The sequence below is a fragment of the Sturnira hondurensis genome, unplaced genomic scaffold (assembly GCF_014824575.4).
Source record: "Sturnira hondurensis isolate 20B ecotype Veracruz unplaced genomic scaffold, ASM1482457v3 Scaffold0002638, whole genome shotgun sequence".
Taxonomy (NCBI): domain Eukaryota; kingdom Metazoa; phylum Chordata; class Mammalia; order Chiroptera; family Phyllostomidae; genus Sturnira; species Sturnira hondurensis.
The window spans coordinates 10,185,231-10,211,885 of NW_028075269.1; the positions used below are offsets into that span (position 1 = coordinate 10,185,231).

General features: G+C 41.8%; 1 protein-coding gene across 7 annotated transcripts in view; it reads left to right on the forward strand.

Moving 5' to 3' along the window:
• Positions 1-1,585: 1,585 nt before the first annotated feature.
• TCP11L1 (t-complex 11 like 1) overlaps positions 1,586-26,655 on the forward strand; it is a 29,139-nt gene continuing 4,069 nt past the window's right edge. Inside the window, exons 1-9 of one of the 7 annotated variants that reach the window (XM_037040465.1) lie at positions 1,594-2,306; positions 3,568-3,667; positions 4,618-4,804; positions 11,163-11,295; positions 13,601-13,721; positions 14,423-14,643; positions 20,023-20,159; positions 22,089-22,285; positions 25,586-25,767. In XM_037040465.1, coding sequence (XP_036896360.1) covers positions 4,642-4,804; positions 11,163-11,295; positions 13,601-13,721; positions 14,423-14,643; positions 20,023-20,159; positions 22,089-22,285; positions 25,586-25,767 — 1,154 coding nt within the window. In that variant the 5' untranslated portion in view covers positions 1,594-2,306; positions 3,568-3,667; positions 4,618-4,641. Of the gene's footprint in view, positions 2,307-3,567; positions 3,668-3,828; positions 4,279-4,617; positions 4,805-10,160; positions 10,227-11,162; positions 11,296-13,600; positions 13,722-14,422; positions 14,644-20,022; positions 20,160-22,088; positions 22,286-25,585; positions 25,768-26,655 lie in introns of those variants that run through there. The other 6 variants (XM_037040467.1, XM_037040471.1, XM_037040468.1 and 3 more) reach the window with 6 other exon arrangements.

A 26,655-nucleotide genomic window follows, 5' to 3' on the forward strand; every position in this document is an offset into this window, starting at 1 on the left:
GAAAGCACCAATTTCACTCCATCTCGTTTTGTTCTAATTCCTTAGGTGAAAGACAATTATTACCTTATTTTGTTTAAGGCACATGTGATTTATGTTCACTCTTCAAGTGTTTTTTACAAATGAACAGTAAAGAATTACCTACCTTTTACTTTTTACGATTAGGCACAAAGACTATCCATGTTTGCTATCTTACTGCTAGAAGGGGGGGGGGGGAGCATGGCTTCCTTGGAATAGCCCCGTGATCATTTCAACCCCCACTACCTGAGATGGAGGAGAATGAAGCCCCAAAATGAGCTTGCCCTAACACAGTTTTCCTTTCTAGAATTCAGATGGAATATACGCTCCGAGGGCTCCTTGTGTTTATGAACTACCTAACCCGAGCTGAACCCTCGTGGAACCGTTTGCCCCCTTGCCTTCAGTCTATTCAGGGCTAAAATCTTGCTCTTCCCATCCACAAAGTGTAGCAGCCACTTAAATGTAAGAGATGACCCCCAAACCGAGCCTCTTCTGTGCTATTAAAGCTGTTACCAGACAGGAGGCCTGGCCCTGAGTGGGTCTGCCTAGGGCTAGTGGTTAGGTAGAGTGTGGGTTCTTCATTTCACGTGGGAAAGATTTCCCCCAGGTGCCTACAAGGGAAAGTTGATTAAAGCTGGGGCCAGGAAACACGGAGGGGCTTAGCACAGAAGCAGCAACAGGAGAGCCTAGGCTGTGCTGCCTCAGCTCACTGGGCAGTCGGAGAAAAGGGGGGTTCGGGGACAGGTTCAGGGGAGTAGCCTGGGACAAGCTGCCACTGTCCCTTGTTCCTCTGGTTGCAACTGTTGCGGCGGCCCTTAGAGTTTAGGAGAAGCATACCTATCGGGGAAGAAGAGTGGGAGGAGAAAGGGAGGAGAATGGCATGGGCTGGGTCCTTTGTCTTGAGGTTTTTATTCCTCTTTTTCTTGCAGGAGATGATCTTAGAAGGGAGGAGAGGAGGATTCCAGAGAAAATAATTGTTTTCCAGGTGTGCTCTTTAAGGGTTGTGGTCTTCTGATGGGTCAGCGCCAGGGCAGCTGGTCCTGGCATTGCCCACCTGGTTTTGCTGCTTTTCTGGGCCTGCAGCTGAAATACAGCTGAGGCCTAGATGTTAGGGGGTGGCGGGGGTTGGAGGGCGACCTCCTGTACCTGGCTATAAATGGCTTGGCCAATTTGTTCGGCTTTTTCCCTATTCCCTTACCAAGGAATTTTCCTAGCTTCTCACTATCCTGCCTGGTCGCCTGGCTATCCAGGCCGTGGCCATCACTTGTTTTAATAGCCCGAAGGAGGGGGAAGGAATATAAACTATGTGCACCTGTAACACATGTTACACACATGAAGTAACACTGAAATTTGAAAACCTGGGCGGGAAGGCTTTGAACCCGGTTCCGGAGAAGAAGCCTGTCCTTTTCCCTCACTTGCCCCACGTTGCACTTCCTCCACCTCACGCTCCTTCCTCCCCCTCCCGCAAGGCCTGCCTTTCCGGAAACATGGCGCCTCCCAGCTGGAGCCCCGCCTCCCGTTTTTGCCTACCGAATCACGGCGCTTCCCCAACAGGGGGCTTGCACCTGCCGGTTAACAACTGCCTCCCCTTCCCGTCGCTGAGGAGCGACCCCGCCGGCTGCTACCCACCCGAGCCTGGTCCGGGGTAGGGCCGGCAGCGGGCGAGGGACGACGCGGCCCCTGCGGGGCAGAAGGCGAACCGCCCGCTTGCCCTGCATCGCTCCCCGCCGCTGCCGCCGCCACCGAGGCGCCGCCCCTCCTCACTCCCCGCCCCGGCAGCAGCAGGGTGAATGCCGACTCGAGGCAGGTGAGGGCAGCGGGCTCGGAGGCTGGAAGCACGAGGTGGAAATCGCACGCAGTTCTCGGCCCTCTCCTCCCGTGGCGTGTGGCCCCGGTGATGTCGAGTGGAGCGGTGGAAGAGGCAGGTACGGCGGGCGGGTTTAGCGCAACTTTGGTCCCACCCCTCGAGGCCGTCCTCCCGGCGCACCCGGCGTCCGCCGCCGGCACCCGGCGGGGCCACTCCCTCGCCTGCCCAAACAGTTGTTTACAACGGCATCTGGATGCTGGCAATGAAGAGCGCTGAGCTCCGGAGGAAGTGATCCCAGCGTCGGTGGACGGAGCCCCTTTATTTTGCTGAAAGGCCCTTTCTGCTGCGGAGTCCCTAGTGTCCCGCTTGGGCCCGGCGTGAAGCTCAGATAGACTTGTTCACGGCAAGTGCGGGAATCCTCCTACCCTCGATTCCCTTTTTAGGCATAGCAGGAGTTGGTGATGGTTGAATGAATGAGCACGCTGTAAGTAATTAAATGCATCCTATCGCCCTGTAACTATAAGTACCAGTTGTGTGCCGTCTGTTGTTATGCACGCTCTGTCGTTTAAACTCCCCCCACACCGAAGAGGTGCAGGTTAGCTGCATCTTACAGATGAGGAACCTGAAGTTCCCAGCTAGTAGAGCCAAGGTTGGAACCCGTGCTTGTCTGGGACCAACGCCCGTCCCTCCCAGATACCTCCCAAATACACCGACATCACAGAGATGACACAGCTGTCAGCATCCTAAGTAGGTATCTGGGGGATATTCTTACAGGTATGGAGCCTGTGGGGGGAATGTGGTTGGTCTTGGCCCTTAAGATGTTAAAAATCTAGGTGAAGAGTTTTGTTTTGTTTTGTTTTGTTTTAAATAAAAATTAGCTAGTTTACAATCTGGCCCCAACCCATCTTTTCATCTTCAGCATCTGCCACTTGTTCTTCTGCTCGTTTTCGTGCCTCGCCTGTGCTCTTTGAGTGAAATGCCCCCATTTTCACCGCCTCTCCCCTTCCAGACAATTTTTTTAATTGGATGAAATCCTGCTCTTTTCAAAAAGTTCAGCTCAAATATCCCCTTTTCTGGGAAGGCTATTCCAACCTCTTCCAGGCAGAATTAGTCTCTCCCTCTGCTATATTTCCTTAGTGATTTCATAATGCTATTAAGGCTTAAGTTTCCCTGTGTTGCCTTGTAAAAATGTTGGTCTCCCTCTCTAGACCATGCCTTTTCTTCTTTCTATTACTATTTCATAAGGGTATTTTGAATTGGATTTAAGGCAATGATGAATGCCAGATGTCTAGTAACCAGTCCTACAGGAGTTCAGAGAAAGGTGCAAATACTGGGTAGGATGGGGAAGTGTCCTGGGAGGAGCTTGGACTTGAGTCTATGTTAAAAGGATGGGTTAGTTTACTTAGCTGAGTATTAGAGACCTGGGAAGCCTGCCTTTCCTCTTTGCTGCACAGAATGAATTACTTCATCCTTTCTGAGCTCATTCCCAGCATGTGAAGAGGATAAAATTAGAAGCGTCTTGTGCGTCCTTTCGGATAGGATGTGCTGGTACTGTTATCATTTGGCTCTTGGAGCATTTCCAGAGGCAAATAGGATCTAGGACAGAAAGGAGATGGGTGTCTGGAGTGAGATGTTGGAAGTTAAAGGGGAACTGCTTTAAAGCAATCTTCATATCAGTAATACAGGCCTGAAAATGTAAATTCCAGTAGCTTTATTCTATTTAATGGAATTATCTAAAATTTCAGATAATTGCATCAAGGGATTCCTCTCTAATGTACAGAAAAGGGTCTGCCAAACCTTCCCAAAGCACTGGACATTGTTTTAGATCCCTGGATTACCTTCCAGGTGTGTAATAAAATCTAATTAGTTTATTAAAACATTTTGTGATCTTCAAGTGCTAAGAGCACAAATACTAATTTTTTCAGTCTTGTAAATTCAGGAACATTATATCTTTCTTTTCCCTTAATTGGAAACACTTTGGGCATAGAGAACCCTAAAACTAGGGGGGGCCTAGGCAAGGGTGGGAACAACTTGAAAAAAACTTATACAGTAAATAAGAGATTACTATTCCAGGCCTTTATTTATTGACCCAAACTGGCATGTTATTTCTGTTCTGATGAGCAACTGAAAAAATTAAAGCCCCACCCAACCACATATATTATGGTTATTTCCAACTTCCTGCTTTACTCACCACCTTTTTCTGCTGACTGGCAAGGAGTTAATAAAACTATTTGCCCCACACATTCTTTTTAAATGCTTCATAAAATTCTACCTTCTATCTGTCATCGCCAGGTGTCTTATTCGCAGAATGAGATCAGGAAATCAACTCCTCAGCTCACTGTATTCACTTGGAAGCCTGATTAAAAGCATTATTTACAAAGTTTTCCTATGAGCACTCAGGAATGAAAGTAAAGAATTTAAAAATTGAACCAGCCTTTGAATTCAAATATAAGCAGGTACTTTATAGTGTTATCTTCCAGCAATTTAAAGCCCTGTGTTCTTGTGACATGGTACTTAGGAGTGAGACAGATATTCAAACTTGTTACTCTCTATCTGAGATACAGGTCCATAAATTTGATAAATAACAAGTGTCATTTTACAGGTATCTGTTTAATCATTGAAGCAGACTGTTATAGTTGGATGAGATCTTAGCAAGCCTATCTAATTTACAAATGAGAAAGCTGAAACCCAAAGAAATTACTGATTTTCTTCAAGTCACTCTGCTGGCTACTGACAGCTAGAACATTTTGGTTCAATTTTTTTCTTTCTTAGGTTCATTTTTTTTTCTTTTTTAGGAAAGTGAATAAACTTAATTGAGAATGTCTGAAAACTTTGACAAATCCAATGTGAATGAAGCAGGAAAATCAAAATCAAATGATTCTGAGCAAGGCCTTGAAGATGCTGCAGAAGGCTCTGATGAAGCTTTACAGGAAAAAATAAAGTCGGGCTCTCCTAGCACCCGAAGAGTACAAAGACCTCATTGTAAGCAAATTTGACTTCAGTTAGAAGGGATACTATCTTATTTTCAGATGATATTTTATTAGGCTTCCTGTACATGTGGCCCTGAGCTAGGTTCTAATAAAATGGTTAAGTGTTCATTGCCAATAATGAGCATTTAAGAATAGCAACAACTTCTCAACTTGTGGGTTTTCAATTGCATGAGAAATTAAAATTTTAGAATAATGTCCAGAATGTTCATATCTTCTTCCAGCTTCAATAACATTCCAGTTTCTCTGAAGTGCTCTGAGAAATGGAGGTGGGAGAGGGTATAAGGGGGATAAATGGGGAAAAAATACAATAAAAATAAACTTAAAAAAAAAGAAATGGGAGGGTGGAGTACATTTGCGGCTTTAATTAAGAGTGTTTGAAAAGTCTGAGGCAGGTTCCAGCCAGGACTGTGCTTGCACAGGTTTTAAAATAAAGGGGGGGGTTTGAATGGGAGTGACTTCACCACACCCTAAGTTCATTGCCTGAGGGCTGAGTTCCCACAGGTTGAGGGGATTCAGATTGCTGAACATACGTGGTAAAGTCACTTCAGATTCCTGGCAGGGAGCAGGTCTCCTAGATGAAAGGGTGGCAATTTCTGCATGGATTCCAAGCAGTTGCCCCAACTCATGTCTTTTATTAAGAATACTTAAGCTTTTTGAAGTGAGTCCAAAAAATGAAAGTTTTAAGAGGAAATGTCATAGTCTAAGAATGTCAGTGCTGATATTATCTCTCTAAAGTATAGATGATTAGTAATTCTTCATTTCTGGAAGAAGTACAGACATTTTTGTGTTTGAGGTGTACTTTTAAAATTATCAAAGTCCTTACGCAGGTAATTTATTAATCAACATAGTATTCTTCTTTGGGTGTTGCGGGGGGGACACACGTATGAGCACTTAATGAACTTCATTCATTTGGCTTTAAGGTACCTTGACACAGGACTCCCCATCACCCTTAATTTTCTGTTTTCTTTTTTAAAGATTTTATGTAAAATCTTTATATAATTGTTATGTAAAATCTAAAAAAATATTTTCTTTTTAAATGATTTTATTTTTAGAGAGGGGGGAGGAAGGAAGGAAGAGAGGGAAAGAAACATTGATGTGAGAGAGAAACATCGATTGGTTGCCTCTCTTAGGTGCCAGAACCAGGGCCTGAACCTGCAACCCAGGTGTGTGCACTGACCAGGAAGCCAACCAACAACCCTTTGATTGCAGGAGGACACCCATCCCAGTGAACCACAACAGTCAAGGCCACCCTTAACTTTCTCTTCAGCTCTTCTGCTGAAGAATTTGGCCTTCATGTTGACAGGCTGCTTTGGGAGCTTTTTCTTCCCCGGAACTTTGTAGTAGCCTGATCACACCACAATGATGATAGCAGCGGCTGCGGTCTTGTTTTGGGGCAGCATTTACCTGTGTCTGCTCACTGACCAAGGTCCACAGTTTATCAAGTTTGACAGTTGGGCAAAAGCTCTGGTTCCTCTTTAGGTGGTAATGCCTCCCAAAGTAACCTGCGTGATATTTGTTAAAGTTGATCCTGTCATGATGCGTGCCACCAGCATTATCTCAGCCTCCCAGGGGCTTCCGGTGCTGGCCAGTGAGGCTGTGGCTCATGTGGTCCTGGCTCATGTGGCCCTGAAGTTTCCAGGTCTTTCTCAGTCTGGATGGTGTGTCAGTGGCCAAGACAAAAGTTACAGCATTATTATAGCAACCATTAGTGGACCTCGGTTTTATTACTCAGAGGAGTTGGTGTGTTTCTGTTATTTTGTAAATTTGAGATGATCCAACATTTGGAGATTTTTTCAAAACCGAGGTTAAAACAAAAATTGGAAGCCCTGGTGACAATCTCTGAATTTCTTTTTCAGAGATTAAGAACTCAGAGTTTGATAACTCCTGATGTTTGATATTGATTACCACAGTGGAAATTTCATTTTCTGATAAATGGTAACAAAATACTAGCTTGAAGAAATTTAATAGTTATTGTATATATAGTAAATCACTACTGAGTGCGTTCAAATTTTTAATCAACTTCAAAATCCAGAAGCATAATTTTTTTAATCCTTACCCGAGGATATGTTTATTGTATTTAGGGAGGGAGGTCAGGAGGGGGAGAGAGAAATTGTTTGATGTGAGAGAGAAACATTGATTGCTTGCCTCCTGTATGCACCCCAACCTGATCAAACCCGCAACCTGAGTATGTGCCCTGACCAGGGATTGAACCTGTAACTTTTTGGTGTATGGGAAGATGTTCCAAGCAACTGAGCCACCCAGCTAGTGTGAGGTATAATCTATATATAATAAAATTTACCAATTTTAAGTGTGCAGTTTGATGAGTTTTGACCAGTACATTTACAGTTGTGTCACTGACCGCCATCACAGTCATGTGCTGTTAGAATGTTTCCATCGCCCCCCCAAATTTTCTTGTGCCCCATGTCAGTAAATCATCCCCTCCTTCCACCATCCTTTGGCAACCACTGATCTGCTTTCTGTCACTGTAATTTTGCCCATTTTATAATTCCGTGTAAATGGAATAATACTGTATGTAGTCTTTTGTATCTGACTCTTTCACTTGGGATAATGCTTTTATGATCCAACCACGTCTTTGCACGTATCAGTAGTTTGTTCATTTTTTTGTTGCTGAGTAGTAATGCTTTGTATGGTTACAAGTACACTTGGTTTATCCATTCTTCAGTTGACAGACATTTGAATAGTTCTAGATTTTGACTGTTATGAATAAAGCTGCTACTAACATTTGAGTACAAGTCCTCACATGACCATATGTTTTCAATTTTCTTGGTTGAAGACCTAGGAGTGGTGTTGCTGGGTCGTGTGCAAAGTGTATGGTTTACTTTATAAAAAACCAAGAGACTGTCTTCCAAAGTGACTATATCATTTGTATCCCCACTGCTTATGTATGAGAGAGTTCCAGACGCTCCACATCTATTTGATACTTGGTATGATCAGTCTCTTTAGTGTTGGCCATTCTAGCAGGTGTGTAGTCGTATCTCGGTGTGCTTTTAATTTGCATTTCCTGATTAAAAAAGAAAAAAACTATGGTTTTCTACCTGTATGGAAACAAAGTCCATCCTCTTGTGTTTTTCTTCTGTGTGTTACCTTTACTACTCACACGGAACACTTAACTTTTGATCACTAAATGTCTGGGGTTTTATTTCCCCATCAAGCAGTTCTCAGTGATGCCAGCTGGGTATCCTACAGTGCAATTAAATTCTGCCACTGTGTACCTGGAGACAGCATCAGATCTCTTATGTTAAGGCCTCAGTCCCACAAGGCTGCCCCCCACCTTCAGATGCCAGTTGCAAACCCAGGTTGTCACCTGTGCTTCTGACCAACCTGCTGTAGGTTGGAGGTTCCAGCTGCCACTCCTTGGATCCAGTTAATTTGCTTAATTTAAGCATCTCACAGAACTCAGGAAGGTACTATGTCTACTAGTTTATTCAGGGATATGATGAAGGATGCAGATAAACAACGTGATGGAGAGATGTATAGGGTGAGGTCTGGCAGGCTCCCAAGCTCAGGAGCTTCCGACCCCTGGAGTTGGGGCGTATCACCCTCCCCATGTGAATGTGTTGGCCAAACTGGAAGCTCTCTGAAACCCATATTATTGGCATTTTGTGAAGGCTGTGATCAGTTATTAGCTCCATTTCCAACACCTCTCCCCTCTCTGGAGGGTGAGGGCTGGGGCTGAAATTCCAAACGGCCAGTTGTGGCTCGCTTTCTGATGACTAGCCCGTATCCAGGGGCTATCCAGGGGCCCACTCGGAGTGATCTCATGGGAACAAGAGATGCTCCTAGTGTTCTTAGCATTTAAGAAACTACAAGAGATTTGTGTCAGGAACCAAGGGGTAGACACTGACACGTATATTTTCTGTTGTCTCACACTGTTGAGCATCTTTTCATGAACCTACTGGCCATTTGTGTATCTGCTCTGGAGAAATGTCTGTTCAGATCTTCTGACCATTTCTTATTTGTCTTTTACTATATCTTTGAGCCGTAAGACTTCTTTTTGTATTATCACTGTAAGTCCTTTAGCAGATCATTTGTAAATATTTCTTCCTATCTGTGGCATGCCATTTCATTTCTTAATAAAGTGACAGAACACAAGTTTTGAATTTTGATAAAGTTTAGTTTACCAGTTTTTTCCTCTTATATTTTGAGCTTTTTGTGTCCTACCTAAGAATTTTTCCTATGTTTTCTCCTAGAAGTTTTATAGTGTTAGCTCTTATATTTAGGTCTGTGGCCCATTTTGCATTAGTTTTTATTTATCATGTGAGAAAAGGCTAAGAGTCCTTTTTTATATATTGCTTTCTAATTGTCCCAGCACCATTCGACTTTAAAAAACTAATTTTGCCTTATTAACCACATGTATACTTATATATGTGTGTGTGTGTCAATCTGTTTCTGGATCTTTTGCTCTCTTCAATTGATCTACGTATTTATCCTTGTTCCAGGAACACAGTGTATTGATCATTGTAGCTTTATAGTGGTATTGAAATCAGTTAGTGTGAGTCCTCCAGCTTAATTCCTTTTTTTTTTTTCTTAAAGTAGTATTAGCTTTTGTAGGTCTGGTGCATTTTTATATAACTTTTAGAATCAGTTTGGCAATTTTAACAAAATCTTACTGGGATTTTGACTTGAACTGCACTTAATCAGTAGATCAATTTTGCAGAACTTGACTTCTTGAATTTCTGTCCTGGCTTTGATTTTGGATACATATTATATTTTTCCAATATTTATGAAGGAATTTTAGTTTATTATTTTTATTAATATTTTATGGAAATGCTTAGAATTTTGTTGCTTTTCTTCAACTTCCCCTTATGTGACCAAATAAAAATTTTTACCAGACAGGATATGACCAGCTCTTAGATTTAGTTCCCCTTTTTTTTGATAAGGAAAAGAAAAAAAATGAAAGAGGAAGGAAAATTACTTTTCACTAACCTAAGGCTTTTGTGACTCTTAAACTCTGTGCAAACCAGTGACATTATCTCAGTTTAAGCCCAGATCCTATCATATGACTTAAAATTAATATTGTCCTCTTCTAGGCCAGTGCTTTTCAAAGTATGATTTCTGTGACCATCAGAAATTTCATACTTTCTGTGAGAAATGCAGAATCTCTGGCCTCATGCCAGACCTGCTAAATCAGAAATGCTGAGAGGGGAGCCCAGCAGTCTGTTTTCACAAGCATTCCCTACCCCCAATTCTGTTTCAGGCTAAAGAACTTTATTTATCATGGACTTTATTTTAAAAACAGCTTTACTGATATACCAAAAAAATACATGTATTTATCAAACACATTTGAAGAATAGGAAATACCCAATGTTCCTTGGCTCAGATCACCTGGGGAGATTCGTATGAGAATTTTCTTTCTGGAAGATAAATCTCAAGCTTCTTCAAAGGAGAGAAAGGTACGGAGACCAATTGTGAGGCTATTACAGCAGTTGATACAGACGTGAAATCTGCAGGACTTGGATAGCAGGGCAGTGGAAAGGGAGAAATCAGGGAAGTCTCAAGGTTTTCATACAACAAACCTGCATTCTTCAAAGCACTGTGGCACACACCCTGTGATTTCCTCGTTGGTCAGCTTGAGAACTCACATTCCTTCTTGGTGTCTGTACAGGGCGGTAGTTTTAGCTTTGTGTGAACAGTCCCGGGCACCCCAGAGTACTCACTGCTGTTTTAATTTGGGGAGACTCATTCATAGCCCTGTGTTAGTGGTGGAGCAGAATGTCAACTGCTCATGGGAGCAAAACAGGAAACCTTAAATCTGGTGTTTCCCTTTCATCATTTAGGATGGATAGAAGGCAGAGGGATTAGAAAGTAAACTCTCGGCTTATTGGGGAGTTGGTAGTCTGTAAAAGTTTTTCTAAGTCTCAGTTTATTGTAATCATTTTCCATTGACTAGTCTTAGAAAAAAAATTTAATAAGACTTTATTTATTTATTGTTAGAGAGAGGGGAGAGGGGGGAGAAAGAGAGGGAGAGAAACATCAGTGTGTGAGAGAAACATCAATCGGTTGCCTCTCGCATGTGCTGGGACCGGACTTACAACCCGGGCAATTGGGGATGGAACTGGTGACCTTTGCTTTGAGGGACAACGGCCAACCATTTGAGCTACACCCGTCAGGGCAAAGACATGATTTGAGTATTATGAGTGATTTCTGCTTTTAGGACTCTAGATTAAAAGAAAAAAATAATATAGGTTTATTGCTTGAAATTGTTAGAATATTTTCATAAATAGAGGCATAACCAAAATTATTAGCTGGTACCAGAACCACTTTCTTCCAATTTTAATAGAAATTGTAATCTAGGGAAGCAAGCCTCTTACACTGGGTTTTTGTTACAGCCAGTGCTCCTCGTTTTGTGACGGTAGAAGAACTTCTAGAGACAGCAAAAGGAGTCACTAACATGGTCCTAGCCCATGAAATTGTAGTAAATGGAGACTTCCGGATTAAACCTGTTGAATTGCCAGAAGACAGGTAAGATGGTTACTGAGAATACTGTCATTTCCCAGTTCTGGAAATGTTTTCTTCATTTGATGTCACCATATTCAAATACAGCTCTCCTTAGTATGTTGTTGCTAAAGAATATTCCTATACCAGAGTTTGAAAGTGGATCGAAGGACCACTAATTCTTCAAAATGTAAACAAAAAGTGTGGGAATCTTTCATGTTAGCTTCTCCCTTTTCTGTAGAACTTTGCTGCCTCATATGTGTTTTCATTGCATTGTTTCATTCATTCCTTGTAACTATCACATTGTGCTGTAGTTGTTGGTTTCCTTGTGTTCCTTACCAGGGTGTGAACCCTACACAGACGAGGACTGTGCATTACTCTCTGTATCCCAAGCACCTGGCAAATGTCATACTGAGTCTGACTCTCTGTTGGCTGCAAGGTGCGCCTTTTAAAGTGCATTGTCACAAGGAAGAAAAAACATTGCCCATTGTGATTGTGAAAGTGCCATGGAAGACATGGGTGTTCTCTTCAGAAAGGAGGGATGGCTGCTGAGTTGGCGAGCTCTAGTGTCCCCCACGATAGGCTTCCGAATGTGACTTTACAGACACTTCTTATGTGTTCTGCAAAGGTCGTACTTTTTCTCATTGGTCATGAAGAATCACTTATTTTGCTCTCATGGTATAATTACTTGTTTTAATAAGGTGTTACAGTTTGGTACATCATTAAGTAGTTGTCTCATATATCACATGGGAACAGGATTTTTTTAGGAAATAGGATTCTTTTCACCTATATACATGCTGAATTGTTATCTTTTCCCCCCCCAGTGGAAAGTCTTTCTTTTTTTTAAATATTTTATTTACTTATTTTTAGAGAGAGGGGAAGGAAAGAAGAAAGAGTGGGAGAGAAACATCAATGTGTGGTTGCCTCTCATGTGTCCCGTACTGGGGACCTGGCCCACAACCCAGGCATGTGCCCTGATGGAATCGAACCAGTGACCCTTTGCTTCACAGGACTGTGCTCAATCCACTGAGCCACACCAGCCAGGGCTGAATTGTTATCTTAAAGTACTTAATCATACAAACCTTAGGAAACTTGATGGTATCAGGAAAGTAAAAATTAACAGCTCTCAACTTTCCAGTGTTCTTTTTCTCATATGGTACTATTAGATGCTATTAATTGGACTAATGCCATCTGTCAGATTTGTTGGAAGTTATTCTTTCCAGTGAAGTACTTACTGAAATAAGTCACTAACTAAAAATAAGGTATGTGATTTATTTAAGAATATCTGGTAACTCTTTCCTTTAACCACATTATTTTGAAAATATCTCAGCCTAAGCCCATAGAATTTGTGTTTTTGCAAGTGATTTGATAATAGCCAAAAAGTAAATATAGTCCAAATGTCCACCAACATGAGAATAGATGCATAAGACACAGTATGTTCATACAATGGAGTGTAGTCAGTCATAAAAAGGATCAAGGCACTGATACATTTACATGGGTGAGATGCTTGAAAGTATTTTGCCGAGTAGAAGAATCCAAAGCCATAGTCCATATACTCTACAATTTCATTTACATGGAACACCCAGAAAAGGGAACTCTATAGAGACAGACTGTAGATTAATAATTTCCTGGGGTTGGGGCTAGAACTTGGCAGTGACTGGGCACAAGGGGCCTTTTTAATTTTTTAAAAATGATATACTGTCATCATTGCCAGACTTAATATGAGATGTTAAATGTTCAGTACAGTTTTTCTTCCTGGATTCATTTTTCTTCCATATCTCTGTCAGGTTTGAAAACCTATTGCCAGAAGAAGAGGGGCCCAATTCCAATCACAGCTCCTCAGAGGGAAGTCTTAGGAATGGGTCTGAAATTGGAATAGGCAGGTGCTGACCTTGTATAGGTCCAGTGAGTCAAAGCAGGATTTTTGATGGGCGCAGTGTCTGGAGTTGTACTGAAGTAGGTGCTCCCTTTTAAGCTGGAGTCTTATGGCCAGTGGCTTGGCTGGTGCCTTCTGGGTTTCCAGAAATGTGCTGTATTCAGCTGGGTCGAGGGTAGGGAGTGAGATGGCCAGGCACGATGGCTTGTATTCAGAGAATGACATCTTGGGAACTTGGTGTACAGTTTGGGCACAAGAGGAATGACAGGACTGTTTTGAAGTTGGATTGTGGTGATGGTTGCATAACTTGATAAATTTACTAAAGATCTTTTAACATTATGCTTAAAACAAGGAGTTTTACAATATGTAAATCATAGTTCAAGAAAGCTGTTTTTAATTTTAAAAAAGTGATTTGAGGCTCAAATATTTCATTTTTGCTTTTTTTTTTGCCTTCAGTTTGGAGAAGAGAGTAAAGGAGATTGTACATAAAGCCTTTTGGGATTGCTTGAGTGTCCAGCTAAGTGAAGACCCCCCAACATATGACCATGCCATTAAACTTGTTGGAGAGATCAAAGAGGTAATGCGAAGAACACATTGTGGTGCTCTTCTGGTATTAGGAATAGTCAACCTCTCTGTGTTACTGGGCCAGAAGACTAAAGAAATCGGAGGATCAAGTTAAATTACTTGCCAAAATGTGGATCGAGAGTACTTTTGGCTTAATGCCCTTTTTAAAATTTCAAACAAGCTATGATAATGTGAGGCATTCCTTTGTAGACAAAGAAAAAGTTAGTATTTTAAAAAATAGAATTACCTAAAGAAGATATTTTATTTTATGAAATATAAGTGATTTATAAAATTTTTGATAGGTATGGACACATTCCTTTTTTGGTGGCCAGGAAGTGATCAGCCTGTGGAATAGAGAAGGCACCAAGTGGAAGACAGGCTGTTTTTGCCGTACCTTTAGCAGTAGTATCAGAGAAAAGATGTCTCCGTGGAAATCGGCATCTGTGGGTGGTACACAGGCTCATGTTAATTAATGTGCTTTACTTCTCTCACTTTTAGTCACGTTGTATCCATTTGATTGCTACGTAGGGCTTAAATGAAAATTTAGATAGTCTAAATGATTTGTAGACATGTTTGTTGAATAAGAGGTTAAAATATGCAATACTATAGTAATAATTTGTAAGTCCTCATTTGGGTAGATGTAAATTTCTCTCTATATAAAATCAAAAATATCCAACTAAGAAACTGATTAAACTTGGCTGTGCTCTTTTGCAGACTCTCTTATCTTTCTTGCTGCCTGGTCACACTAGACTGAGAAACCAGATTACAGAAGTCTTGGATCTGGATCTGATAAAGCAGGAGGCGGAGAATGGGGCCCTAGACATTTCCAAGCTGGCGGAATTTGTTATTGGTATGATGGGGACACTGTGTGCACCTGCTCGAGATGAGGAAGTTAGGAAACTAAAGGACATTAAGGAAATAGTGCCCCTTTTCAGGTATGAGAATTGCATGAATCACATTAAGTGTAACTAATGCACAGTATAGTTTCAAGCTTAAACTTAAGTATAGATACTCGTGCATTTAAAAAAATTAAAAAGCAAACTTTATAAAATATAGAAAAGGTAGAAAGAAGGAAAAAAATTCACCCACAATTTTACCACCAAAAGGCATAATCATTGTTATTATGTTGATATATATATATATATTTTAGTTATTTATCATTAATATTTTTTTGAAAAATTTCAAACCTGCAGAAGAGTCACCAAAGCAATATAATTCATACTCATATATCCTTAATGTACGTCCACCAGTTTTTAATGTTTTGTCAGTTTGCTTTCTTTTATATATATGTAAGTATGTATTATGTATGCATGTGTGTATATTTTTTTTCTCCAGAATGTTATGAGGGTTAACAGCAAACGTGACATTTCGTCCTTAAATATTTCAGCAAGTATCTCCTAAAAATGTAGATGTTCTCCTACATAATCAATGTACAAACAAGACATTCAATAAATTTAACATTAATATAATCCTAATAACTAACATATGCCCATATTAACTTTGATCTGTCTTTTGCATGTTTATATTTAAGTATATATATAATTATGATAAAATTTATATGATTTTACCTAATATGGGCAAAGAATTGGCATGCTGTCTGAGAATTTTTTAAAACCATTTTATTGTATTTTTTCTATTACTATTTATCCCCTTATACTCTTTTCCACCTCCACTCACCCCCTTTGGCCCCCCACCACAATCCCCACCCTATCATCCCTGTCCATGAGCCCTTTTTCTTTTTTGCTCAGTCCTTCCACCCCTCACCCCGCTCCCAGAGCTGTCAGCCTGCTCTCTACGAGTCTGTCTCATTTTGCTTGTTAGTTCAGTTTGTTCACTAGATTCTACATGTGAATGAAATCATAGGGTATTTGTCTTTCTCTGACTGGTTTATTTCACTTAGTGTAATGTTCTCCGGATCCATTCATGCTATCACAAAGGTAAAATTTTCTTTTTTTTTTTGATAGCCAAGTAGAATTCCACTGTGTAAATGTACCATAGTTGTTTTATCCACTCACCTAGTGATGGACACTTGGGCTGCTTCCAAATATAGGCTATTGTAAATAACACTGAAATGGACATAGGGGTACTGATATTCTTACAAATTAATGTTTCCAGCCTCTTCAGATAAATTCCCAGAAGTGAAATTGCTGGGTCATAAGGCAGTTCCCTTTTTAATTTTTTGAGGACATTCCATACTGATTTCCACAATGGCTGCACCAGTCTGCAATCCCACCAACAGTGCAAAAGGATTCTCCTTTCTCCACATCCTTACTAGGACTTGTTTGTTGATTTATTGATGATAGGCTTTCTGACAGGTGTGAGGTGATATCTCATTGTGGCTTTATTTTTTAAAAATATTTATTTATTTATTTATTTATTTTAGAAGAGAGGGAAGGGAGGGAGGGAGGGAGAGAAACGGCAATTTGCAAGAGGTAAAGCGATCGGTTGCCTCTCACACACCTCCAGCTGGGGACCTGGCTTGCAACCAAGGCATGTGCCCTAACTAGGAATCAAACCAGTGACCTTTAGGTTTGCAGGCTGGTGCTCAGTCCACTAAGCCACACCAGCCAGGGCTCATGTGGTTTTAATTTGCATTTCTCTGATGATTAGTGATGTTGAGCATCTTTTTATGTGTTTTTTGGCCATCTGTATGTCCTCTTTGGAGAAGTGTGTATTTAGATCCTTTGCCCATTTTATAATTAGATTGGAGGGGTTGGTGTTCTGTTTTTTAAATTTTTTATAAATTTTGGATATTAACCCTTATCAGATATATCAGCAAATATTTCTCCCATTCAGTGGGTTGTCTTGTTTTTTTGTTGATGATTTCCTTTGCTGTGCAAAACCTTTTTAGTTTAATGTAGTCCCATTTGTTTGTTTTCTTTTGTTTCCCTTGCCAAGTAGATAGATCTGAAAAAATATTGCTATGAGCAATGTCAAGGTTTTACTGCCTCTGTTTTCTTCTAGGATTTTTATGGTTTTGAGTCTAAAATTTAAGTCTTTGATCCATTTTTTAATGTATTCTTGTGTGTGGCATCAGAAAGAAGTCTAGTTTCATTTTTATCCACATATCTGTCCAATTTTCCCAACAGCATTTATTGAATAAATCATTTTTAGCCCATAGCATAGGCTTGCTTCCTTTGTCAAATATTAATTGACCATAACCTGGCTGGTGTAGCTCAGTGGATTGAGCTCAGGGCTGCGAACCAGACGATCAAGGTTCGATTCCCAGTCAGGGCACATGCCTGGGTTGCAGACCAGTTCCCAGCAGGGTACTCATGAGAGGCAACCATACATTGATATTTCTCTCCTTCTCTCTCCTTCCTTTTCCCTCTGAAGATAAATAAATAAAATTTAAAAAAATTTAATTGACCATAAAGGCATGGGTTTGTTTCCGGGCTCCCTGTTCTGTTCCACTGATCTATGTGTGTGTTTTTATGCCAGTACCATGCTGTTTTGATTACTATGGGCTTGTAGTACAGTTTGATATTAGCACAATTCCTCCAGTATTGTTGTCTTTTCTCACGATCACTGTTACTATTCAGGTTTTTCTGCATCTGTTAATATGACATGTGGTTTTTATCCTTCATTTTGTTCATGTAGTGTATCACATTTGTTGATTTGCAAATATTGTAGCAACCTGGTGAAGCTCTCAGACCCAGGGCTTTTGTTTGTTAGAAGTTTTCTGATTACTGCTTCAGTTTCACTGGGTGTGATCTGTCTTTTCAGATTCTCTGATTCTTCTTGATTTATTTTGAAAGATTGCATGTCTCTGGGAATGTATCCATTTTTTCCACGTTGTCCAATTTGTTGGCATATAGTTGTTCATGATATTTTCCTTGGTATTTCTTCGGTGTCAGTTGTTATTTTTCCTCTTTCATTTCTGATTTTATTTATTTGGATCCTCTCTTTTTTTTCTTGATGAGCCTGATTAGAGGCTTCTCAATCTTGTCTGTCTTTTCAAAGAACTAGTTCTTGTATTCTTTGATCTTTTGTATTTTTTAGACTCTATTTCATTTATTTCTGCTCTGATCTTTATTATTTCCTTCCTTCTGCTCACTTTAGACTTTGTCATTCTTTTTCAAGTTCCTTTAAGGGTAAAGTTAGATTATTTGAGCTTTTTCTTGTTTCTTGAGATAGGTCTGTAATGCTCTGAATTTCCCCCTTAGCATTACTCTCCCAGTGTCCCACAGATTTTGGATTGTTGTGTTCTCATTTTCACTTCCTTCAGGGTATCTTTTGATTTCTTCCTTGTTCTCCTTACTGATCCATTAATTGTTTAATAACATGTTATCTAGCTTCCATGTCTTTGTGTGTTTTTCAGTTTTCTTCTTGTGACTGATTTCTAGTTCATAGCACTATGGTCAGAGAAGATGCTTAATATGATTTCAGTCTTCTTAAATTTATTGAGACTTGTTTTGTGTCCTAACATGTGGTCTGTCCTAGAAAACATTTCATGCACACTTGAAAAGAATGTATATTCTGCAGCTTTGGCATAAAATGCTCTGGAGATATCAATTAAATCCATTTGATGTAGTGTGTCATTTAAAGCCACTGTCTACTTGTTGATTTTCTGTCTGGAAGATCTAGCCATTGAAGTCAATGGGGTGTTAAAAATCCCCTAGTACGTATGACTGTATTTCTGTCCATCTCTCCCTTTATGTCCATCAGAATTTGCTTCACATGTTTAGGTGCTCCTATGTTGGGTGCGTAAACGTTTACTAGGGTTATATCCCATTGTTGGATTGTTCCTTTTATCATTACGTAGTGTCCTTCTTTGTCTCTTACAATAGCCTTGATTTTTTTTAAATCTTTTTTTAAAAATATTTTACTTATTTATCTTTAGAGAGGAAGGGAAGGAGAGGTGAGAAAGATCAATGTATGGTTGCCTCTCGTGAGTCCCCTGCTGGGAACTGGCCTGCAACCCAGGCATGTGCCCTGACTGGGAATCGAACCGCGATCGTGTGGTTCTCAGGCCTGCACTCAATCCACTGAGCTACACCAGCCAGGGCACAATAGCCTTGATTTTAAACTCTTATTTTGTCAGATGTAAGTATTGCTTCCCAAATTTTTTTCATTCCCATTTGCATGAAGTATCTTTTTACATCTCTTTACTTTTAGTCTGTGTGTATCTTTCATTCTGAGGTGGGTCTCTTGGAGACAAAATATAGGTCTTTTTTAATATGATTTTTATCGTATAAAAACCTGTGTAAGTTTGTGTATTTGCCGTCAAATTCAAGGTACTGAACAGTTTTGCCCTTGCCAGATGGCTCAGTTGATTGGAGCACCATCCCGCACACCAGAAGGTTGTGGGTTCAATCCCTAGGCACATGCCTAGGTTGTGGGTTTGATCCCAGGTCACAGTGCATACAAGAGGCAGCTGAACAATATTTCTTTCTCACCCCAATGTTTCTCTCTTTTTCTCTCCTCCCCTCCCCTCCCTCTCTCTCTCTCTATAAAATCAATGAATAATATATCTTCGGGTAAGGATTAGAAAAATGAGAAAAAAAAGAGATACTGAACAATTTCAATACCACAAGGATGTCTTGCATTGCCCTTTTATAAACAACTTATTTAAAATACTCCCGTATGCATTTTCAATGGCTACAAAATATTCTTTTCATATAAAACCTTTTTTGCAAAATGGACAGTTAGTTATGTATAATTATTTATGATTTAACCATGCAATGAACATCTTTCTACAGGAAATTTGTATCTGTATCTTAGGTTATTTCCAAAAAATAAGTTCTTAAAATGGTATGACTAAGTCAAGGCTGCTCATTAGGTACATTCAGAGAATGAAACAGCAGTGATGCCGCCAGAACTAGAATATAAAGCATGCCCTGTAACTAAAGAGACTGGGGTAAGAGGGGAGGAGAAAGGAGAGTTACTTTTCTTTCTTTGTCAGCAAAATGAATTAACCTATGTGTAGCTTCCAGGTGGTGAGCTCTTTGCCCTTAACCTCGAGTCTTGGGCTCCTTCTTCCTCTGTGGCTGCCTTGAGGGCTGACCCAATGCCAAGGAATGCGTTCTGGTCTAGACAGGCCATGGGGGGAACTGTATTTGCTTGGGGGCAAGGGATAAAGGGGTGGAGACAGAAAGCAGCTTAAAAATTTGCAGCCTTTTCAAACTATTATTTAAGCTTGTGTGTGTTTTTTTTAATTTGTTTTTCTTAATCTACTTTCTCATGATTTTTCTAGCTTTTTCTTGCCACCTTTTCTGAGATGAAAAGACTGTCTCAGATCAACTTACCTCTTTTTGTAAAAACAATGTTTACAAGTGTCAAGTTCTAAATCCTTTTATCTTTTTTCTTTTTAGGGCAATTTTTTCTGTGTTAGACCTAATGAAAGTGGACATGGCGAACTTTGCTGTCAGTAGCATTAGGCCGCATCTCATGCAGCAGTCAGTTGAATATGAAAGGAAGAAGTTTCAAGAGCTTTTGGAGAAGCAGCCAAGTACGGTTAATGTTTAGTGGTGCTCTTTTCTTGTCTGTGTTTTTTCATTCAGTTGCTATATATAGTCTGTTGCATAATAATATTGTTTTCAAAAACAAAACTAAAATTTAGTATGAGAATGGTCTCATTTGAAGACAGAACAGCACAAGACATTATTACTTGAAAAGAAAGTTTAATTGACAAGGAAGAGAAATATAAGTAGGATATAAGAATAGAAATTTGAAGGAGTGAAGAAGTGTTAAATAGGTTTTTAAGGAATACACCAGTTTGAGATAAATCGTATGCTTGGCCTTGGTTTTAAAAACATGACAGACTTCTTGTGACGGCTGAATTCACTTCTAAAAGTTCACTTTGCTTTTGTTTTATATTTGTAAATCTTCCATTTTCAGACCCAGGAAAAGTCTTATTTTTATAACCTCTCAGACAACTGCAGGGAAATGGATGACTGTAAAATCCAAAACTGTATTGCATTTATTAGGACGCTTCTTAGATCTCTGCAGTGGCAGCTGTAAATTGGGTAAATTGCAATATTCAGGCCCAGTTTATATGACTCGTCCCATTTTGACCTCTAACTCTGCTGATCATCAGATGAAGGTGACAGTCTCGGCATAGGCTGTGTTGTCTGAACAGAAGAGTTCGTCCAGCCCTGGACAGTTAGTTGCTCACCCAGCCCCAGAGACGGAAGTTCGAGACGGTGCAAGGGCCAGAAGAGAAGGAAAGAGCCGAGTGGGAATGTCAGCGGTGGAGGGAGAGTGACTGATGTTCATTATGTACCAGGCTTGTGCCAAGGATTTATGTGCATTAACATATATAACCCTCACACACTGAGCCTGTGAGGCGGGCCCTGTTTTTAACCTCGTTTTACAGATGTGGACATAGATTTTGAGAGGTTTTTGACCAGAATTGATTGACCACACAGCTCACTTCCTCAAGCAGGGTCGTACCACCCCTCAGGGGACACTCGGGTTGAAGTTTGACAGGTTGAAGAGCTTTAGTGTGGGAACCACGTGCCGGTAGCGGGTCCCAGTGGAGGGCACACTGCTGGGGTGGAAGCGTTACAATAGTCCCCGAGCTGACCAGAGTCTAGTCCTTATTACTCACAGTGTGATAAGTACCAGGGTTTCACAACGAGAATGCTGCAGAGAATGCTGCTGGCAGAGGGCTAAAGGAAGAGCAAAGGTCAGAACCAAGAGCTCGGTATACTCACTGTGTTGACAGAAGCAGAGGTGGGTCCTCTTGCAGCAACAAACAGTGAACTCCAGCCATGACCTTGACTGCCCCCTGGTTTCCAGGTGGATCAAACTGGCAGAGCTGCAACACATTCCAGGACCCGTCAGGGGAATTTTTTGCTCAGATAATATGCCCAGAAACCTCATTTTCTTTCTCATGTCGCTCAGGGTCCCTGGTGCATTACTCAGTTTAGAAAAGTAAGGAGAGCGTGATGGTGGGTGAAAGGCAGCCAGTCCCCCTGACAGTGCTCCACGTGCTGTGTAATGCACATCAAAAGGGCGACAGAGCTCACCTCCCGCAAGGCTGATAGCAAAGCAGACTGACGCGAGACTAAGGTCTGGACGAGGAAAAGCCAGGGTGGAAGGGAAGAGAGTGAAGGTCTTTTGAACATCTGTAGGTGCAAGTCCTGGCTGGGTGCTTTCTTCATGATCTCATTTAATCCTCATAACAGATTGGTGTGACGTGCATTTCTTTGTTTTAGGAATCTGGTAGGAGTCACAATTCAGACAGATTGTGATTTGCCTAAAATCACTCTGCCGGTAATTAGAGATACCGTGATTTGGACCAGGTTCATTTGATTCCAAAGTCCATACTCTATACTGTACCACACCTACAGGATGATCTTATTTCCGCTAAAGTAATTCCAAGAAGGATCCCTCCCAAGTGTCATAGGAGTGTTCACAGACTTGTTTTCCACAGATTCCCTGGACTTCGTCACCCAGTGGTTGGAAGAAGCTGCAGAGGACCTTACCAATCAGAAGTATAAAAATGCCCTGCCAGCTGGGCAAGGGGCCGCTGGCTCCGGGGACAGTCTCCTGCCAAGTCCCGTTTCCATCCAGAATTATGCGTATGTGAAGCTTCTGAGATGGGACCACCTCCGGAGACCATTCCCTGAGGTGAGCGCCCCGGAGTGGTCTAACTGCTTGTTTCTTTGTGAGCTCCCGATCTTCTAAAAAATAATAGTTTTATTATGATATAATTCATTATACTGCAAAATGTCCCCTTTTAAATCATACAACACAGTGTGGTTTTCTGGCATATTCACAGAGTAATGTGCCCATGACCACTGTTTCATTTCAGAGCATTCTCATTGCCCCAGAAAGAAGCTCTGTGCCAGAAGCAGTCACTTCCCATCCCCTGCCCCCGACAACCGCTGATCCGCTCTCTGTGGACGTGCCCGTCCTGGACATTTTAAATAGACAGAGCCGTGCAGCACTGGCCTTTGTGTGGGTTTCTTCACAAAGTATCCTTAGTTATGTTCATCTGCCTCGTGGCATGTGTCAGTACGGTCAATACGTCATTCCTTTTTTTTAAGTTGCATTTTCCTTCTGGGTAAAATACGCATTAGAAAATGTATCCATTTTAAGTGTACAGTTCAGTGGCGTCAAGCACGTCCACACTGTTGTGTGGCCCTCGCCACTGTTCCTCTGCAGAACTTTCATCTTCACAGACCGGAACTCTGTGCCCTCTACCCAGTGCCCATCCTTCCCTTCCTCCCCCGCCAACCACCGTGCTACTTGGTGTCTCTGATTTTGGCTACTCTAGCTACCCCATGTGAGCGAAATTGTATTTGTCCTTTTGTGTCTGGCTTATTGTCAGACACTCAGCATAATGTCGTCATCTGTGCTATGGTGTATGTCAGCTTTTTGTTTCAAGGCTGTATGGCTATACCACTTTTTGTGTCTTCGCTTATCAGTTGGTGGACATTTGGACTGTTTCCACTTTTTGGCTATCGTGGATTGCGCAGCTCTGAACATTTGTGCACAAGTTTTTGTGTGGAACATACATTTTCAATTCTCTTGGGTATACACCTAGGATTAGTTGCTGGGTCATGTGGTGGTGACTATTAAAGTTTAACGTTTTGAGGAACTTCCAAACTGTTTTCCAACATAGCTGCTCGTTTCACAATCCCATCCACAGTGCACAGGGTTTCCAGCGTGTGCTGCTGAACGGCTCTCCTGTTGCTCCTCACCGTGGTTAGACAGTAGCAGCCATGTCGCCTTGCAGTTTTATCTGACGAGACTTCCTCCCCTTCTGCGCAGAGCAGAGTTTTCTCTTCGTGTGCTTTTCACAGTGAGCACTTCTAGTCACAGTGGCCCGTTGAGGAGGTGACTGCCGCGGGATTTCCCCATTTGGGCTGCCAACACCGGGTTTGGTGTGTAGATTCCCCTCTGCTTTTTGACGGCACTCGGGCTTCTGCTCTCTAGCCTCAGATGCTGCTACTTCTCTAAATAGCCTTATCTCTAAGTTCCTTATTATTTGTTTTCATGACGTTCATTGTCAGTCTATGGTTTTGCCCCTTGCCTCTGAGTTCCATGTTTTGAGCCAGAGGAGGCTCTAAAGAGGGTGCTGAACTGGGGGCAGGGGGCAGTTGCCTTCTGAATAGTGGCATGTTTTTTTTTACTGGAGGGAAGTTCTTAGCCTTAAAAAAAATAGCTGTGAGCCCTGGCTGGTGTAGCTCAGTGGATTGAGCACAGGCCTGTGACCCAGAGGATCACGGTTCGATTCCCAGTCAGGGCACATGCCTAGGTTGCAGGTTGGTTCCCTGCAGGCCAACTCCCAGCAGGGGATGCATGAAAGGCAACCATACATTAATGTTTCTCTTCCTCTCTCCTTCCCCTCTAAAGATAAATAAATAAATAAAATCTTAAAAAAAAAATAGCCGTGAGGAGGATGATGTTTTCACTAGGGACAGATGTCCACTCTCAGAGTTGTTCCTTGGAAATCTTTTGCATCCTAAAGACACCTGCTGCAGAGCATTGAGAGGCATCAAAGCCAGGGCACTGCTGTCCAGCAAAATGAAGTAAAAATAAGAGGCTGATGAGAAGTCGGTTGAAGCATCTGTGTTTAACAATAGAGTCTCAATCTTCAAAGATAGTTTTAACTTCTTGAGAAGAATTCTGGGCTAAGACCCCAGATTGTTATAACTTGGTTTGGTGCATCAGTTTTGTATAGCAAGATGGTTCCTTGAAGTTTATTTGATTAACCTGGAAAAGATCAGATCACAAGTCCTGTCTCCTCAGCCTCTCTCTTGCTCTTTCCCCCCATACAGGGCACTTGGCCCTGGTAGGACCCAGGGGAGTCTTTAACACAAGGACACAGGCAGGGAAATTCACTCACTGCTTTCCAGGAGGCTGTGGGTTATTACCCATCATTCTCACCTTTTCTTTTTACTGTTCATTTCCCTCTTTCCTTACTCACTCAACTCAGTTCTTGAGAGCCTCCCTCGTGCTAGGTTCGGAGGGTGAGTAAGTGTAGGCTCTGCCCTGGAGGACTTTCTCCCCTCCTTTGCTCGGTTCCTGGGTAGGGTGACCAGCTGCCTGGTTTGCCCAGGACTGATGTGTGCTTACGGGAAGGGGTGGTGTTCCCGTCCAAAGTCCGTGTGTCTTACTCTTGGAAAGTGCCAACTCAAAACATCAGAGTCTGTGTAAGGGAAGGTTTATTGATCCAGAACATACCAACTAAGAAGCTAGGAGACCTAATCCTCAAATCTATCTTCAGAAAGTACAGAGTTCAGGCTTCTTTTACTTCAAGGACATGGAACATGGGAGGGGCTGATTTGGTCAACTCCAGCCACAAGCAGAATTCCTCTGGTGTTCAGCATGTCTGCGTGCTAGACAAAGCAGGGGGTGTGAGCCAGCATGTCCCAACCCAGGTGGAGTCAGAGAGGGAGCGTCTCACTCTTACAATGGTGGTGGTGGTTCTTGGACTTGGGAATTTCGGTTTTAAACCCTGTTTAGTCCTGGACAGACTGGGGCGAGTAGGCCACCCTCCCTCTGTGTCTCATTACTCTTTCCTATGTAATGATATAACTTCTATTTATTGAGTGTTGGCTCTGCCAGCCACTTCGTATTCATATGGTTTGTGTTTTTTATCTTTAAAACAGCCCTGTGAAGTTTTAGGGAAAGGATTCCCCATTCTGCATAGGACTGAGTTGAACAAAGTTGTGTGAGGTCATGCTGCTATTAAATGAGTCCGGATCATACCCAGTCTGTCTCATGTTCTCCACGAGTGTTCTCTACTGTAGCCTCTTTAAGGAGGAAGGGGCTCTGAGATGAAGGAATGATCCACACGTGATTCCTTTCTGGCTCCAAATGACTAGAAAATCTGAGGGAAGCTTTGGCTGTGGTCCCACGCCCCCTGCTGGTCAGCCCGAGTCTACAGCTCAGGGATGATTCCTGTTGTTTCCATTGCAGACACTCTTGATGGACCAGTCTCGCTTCCAAGAGCTCCAGCTCCAGCTGGAGCAGCTGACTGTCCTGGGGGCCGTGCTGCTGGTCACGTTCAGCATGGCAGCCTCAGGAATTTCCAGCCAGGCCAACTTTGCTGAGAAACTCAAGACGATCGTGAAGATCCTGCTGACAGATCTGCCTCTGCCGTAAGTGGCTAAAGGCTGCGGGGTGGGCCTTTAGTGGGTGGGTGGGAGGCAGCGGGTGGGCGGAGGGCAGCCTGGAAGTGGGGTGTCTGAATGTAGAGCAGAATCCAAGAACTGAGAGGAAACATCGCTCTCCAACTTCCTTTGCCCCCGCAGGACTTACTCAGAGTCATACGGTCAGAGTTAGAATCAACTTGGGGTTCACAAGGCTCTAGGACAGTGGCTTTCGGGGGTTTTGGACCAAGACCCTTACTAAAATATTTATTTTCTGGTGTATAGCTGAAATAAAAATTTCACAAAGGGAAACTTGATCCTAACTGTGCTTATTAGTACACCAATATTTCTCTTCTGTTCCATTAAAAAATACTGTTTGCTACCCACTGAATAGCTTTCACAACCAACTAACAGTTTGGACAACACAGCCCTAAGGGAAGTACATATAAGAAACAAGCTGTATTCCCCAGAGTTGTACATACCATATTTTGCTATGTATAATGCTCACTTTTTGCCCAAATTTTTGAGTGAAAAATAAGGATGTGCATTATACATGGGTATAATGATCACCTACCGTGGGTATAATAATGCCGTGTACAATACACATACAAATGTGGGTGCACGTTGTGCAGGGGAGTGCATTACGCACAGCAAAATAGGGGACATGATTCACGTTTTCTGCCCTCTGCACATTCCTCATAGACGCTTTATGCTGGGTGTTAGTGGATTATTTGTGCAGCCGGCACTGATCCACACTTTTGACAGCAGCTGCTCTAATTGCTCTTGCAGTGAAATCAGATTAGGTGATTTGTGTGGTTTACAGCGTATAGACTATTCTAGAAAGGTTCTAAGTAAACAAGGTCTGACAAGGTCCAATTCAAAGGATTCTTCAAGAGG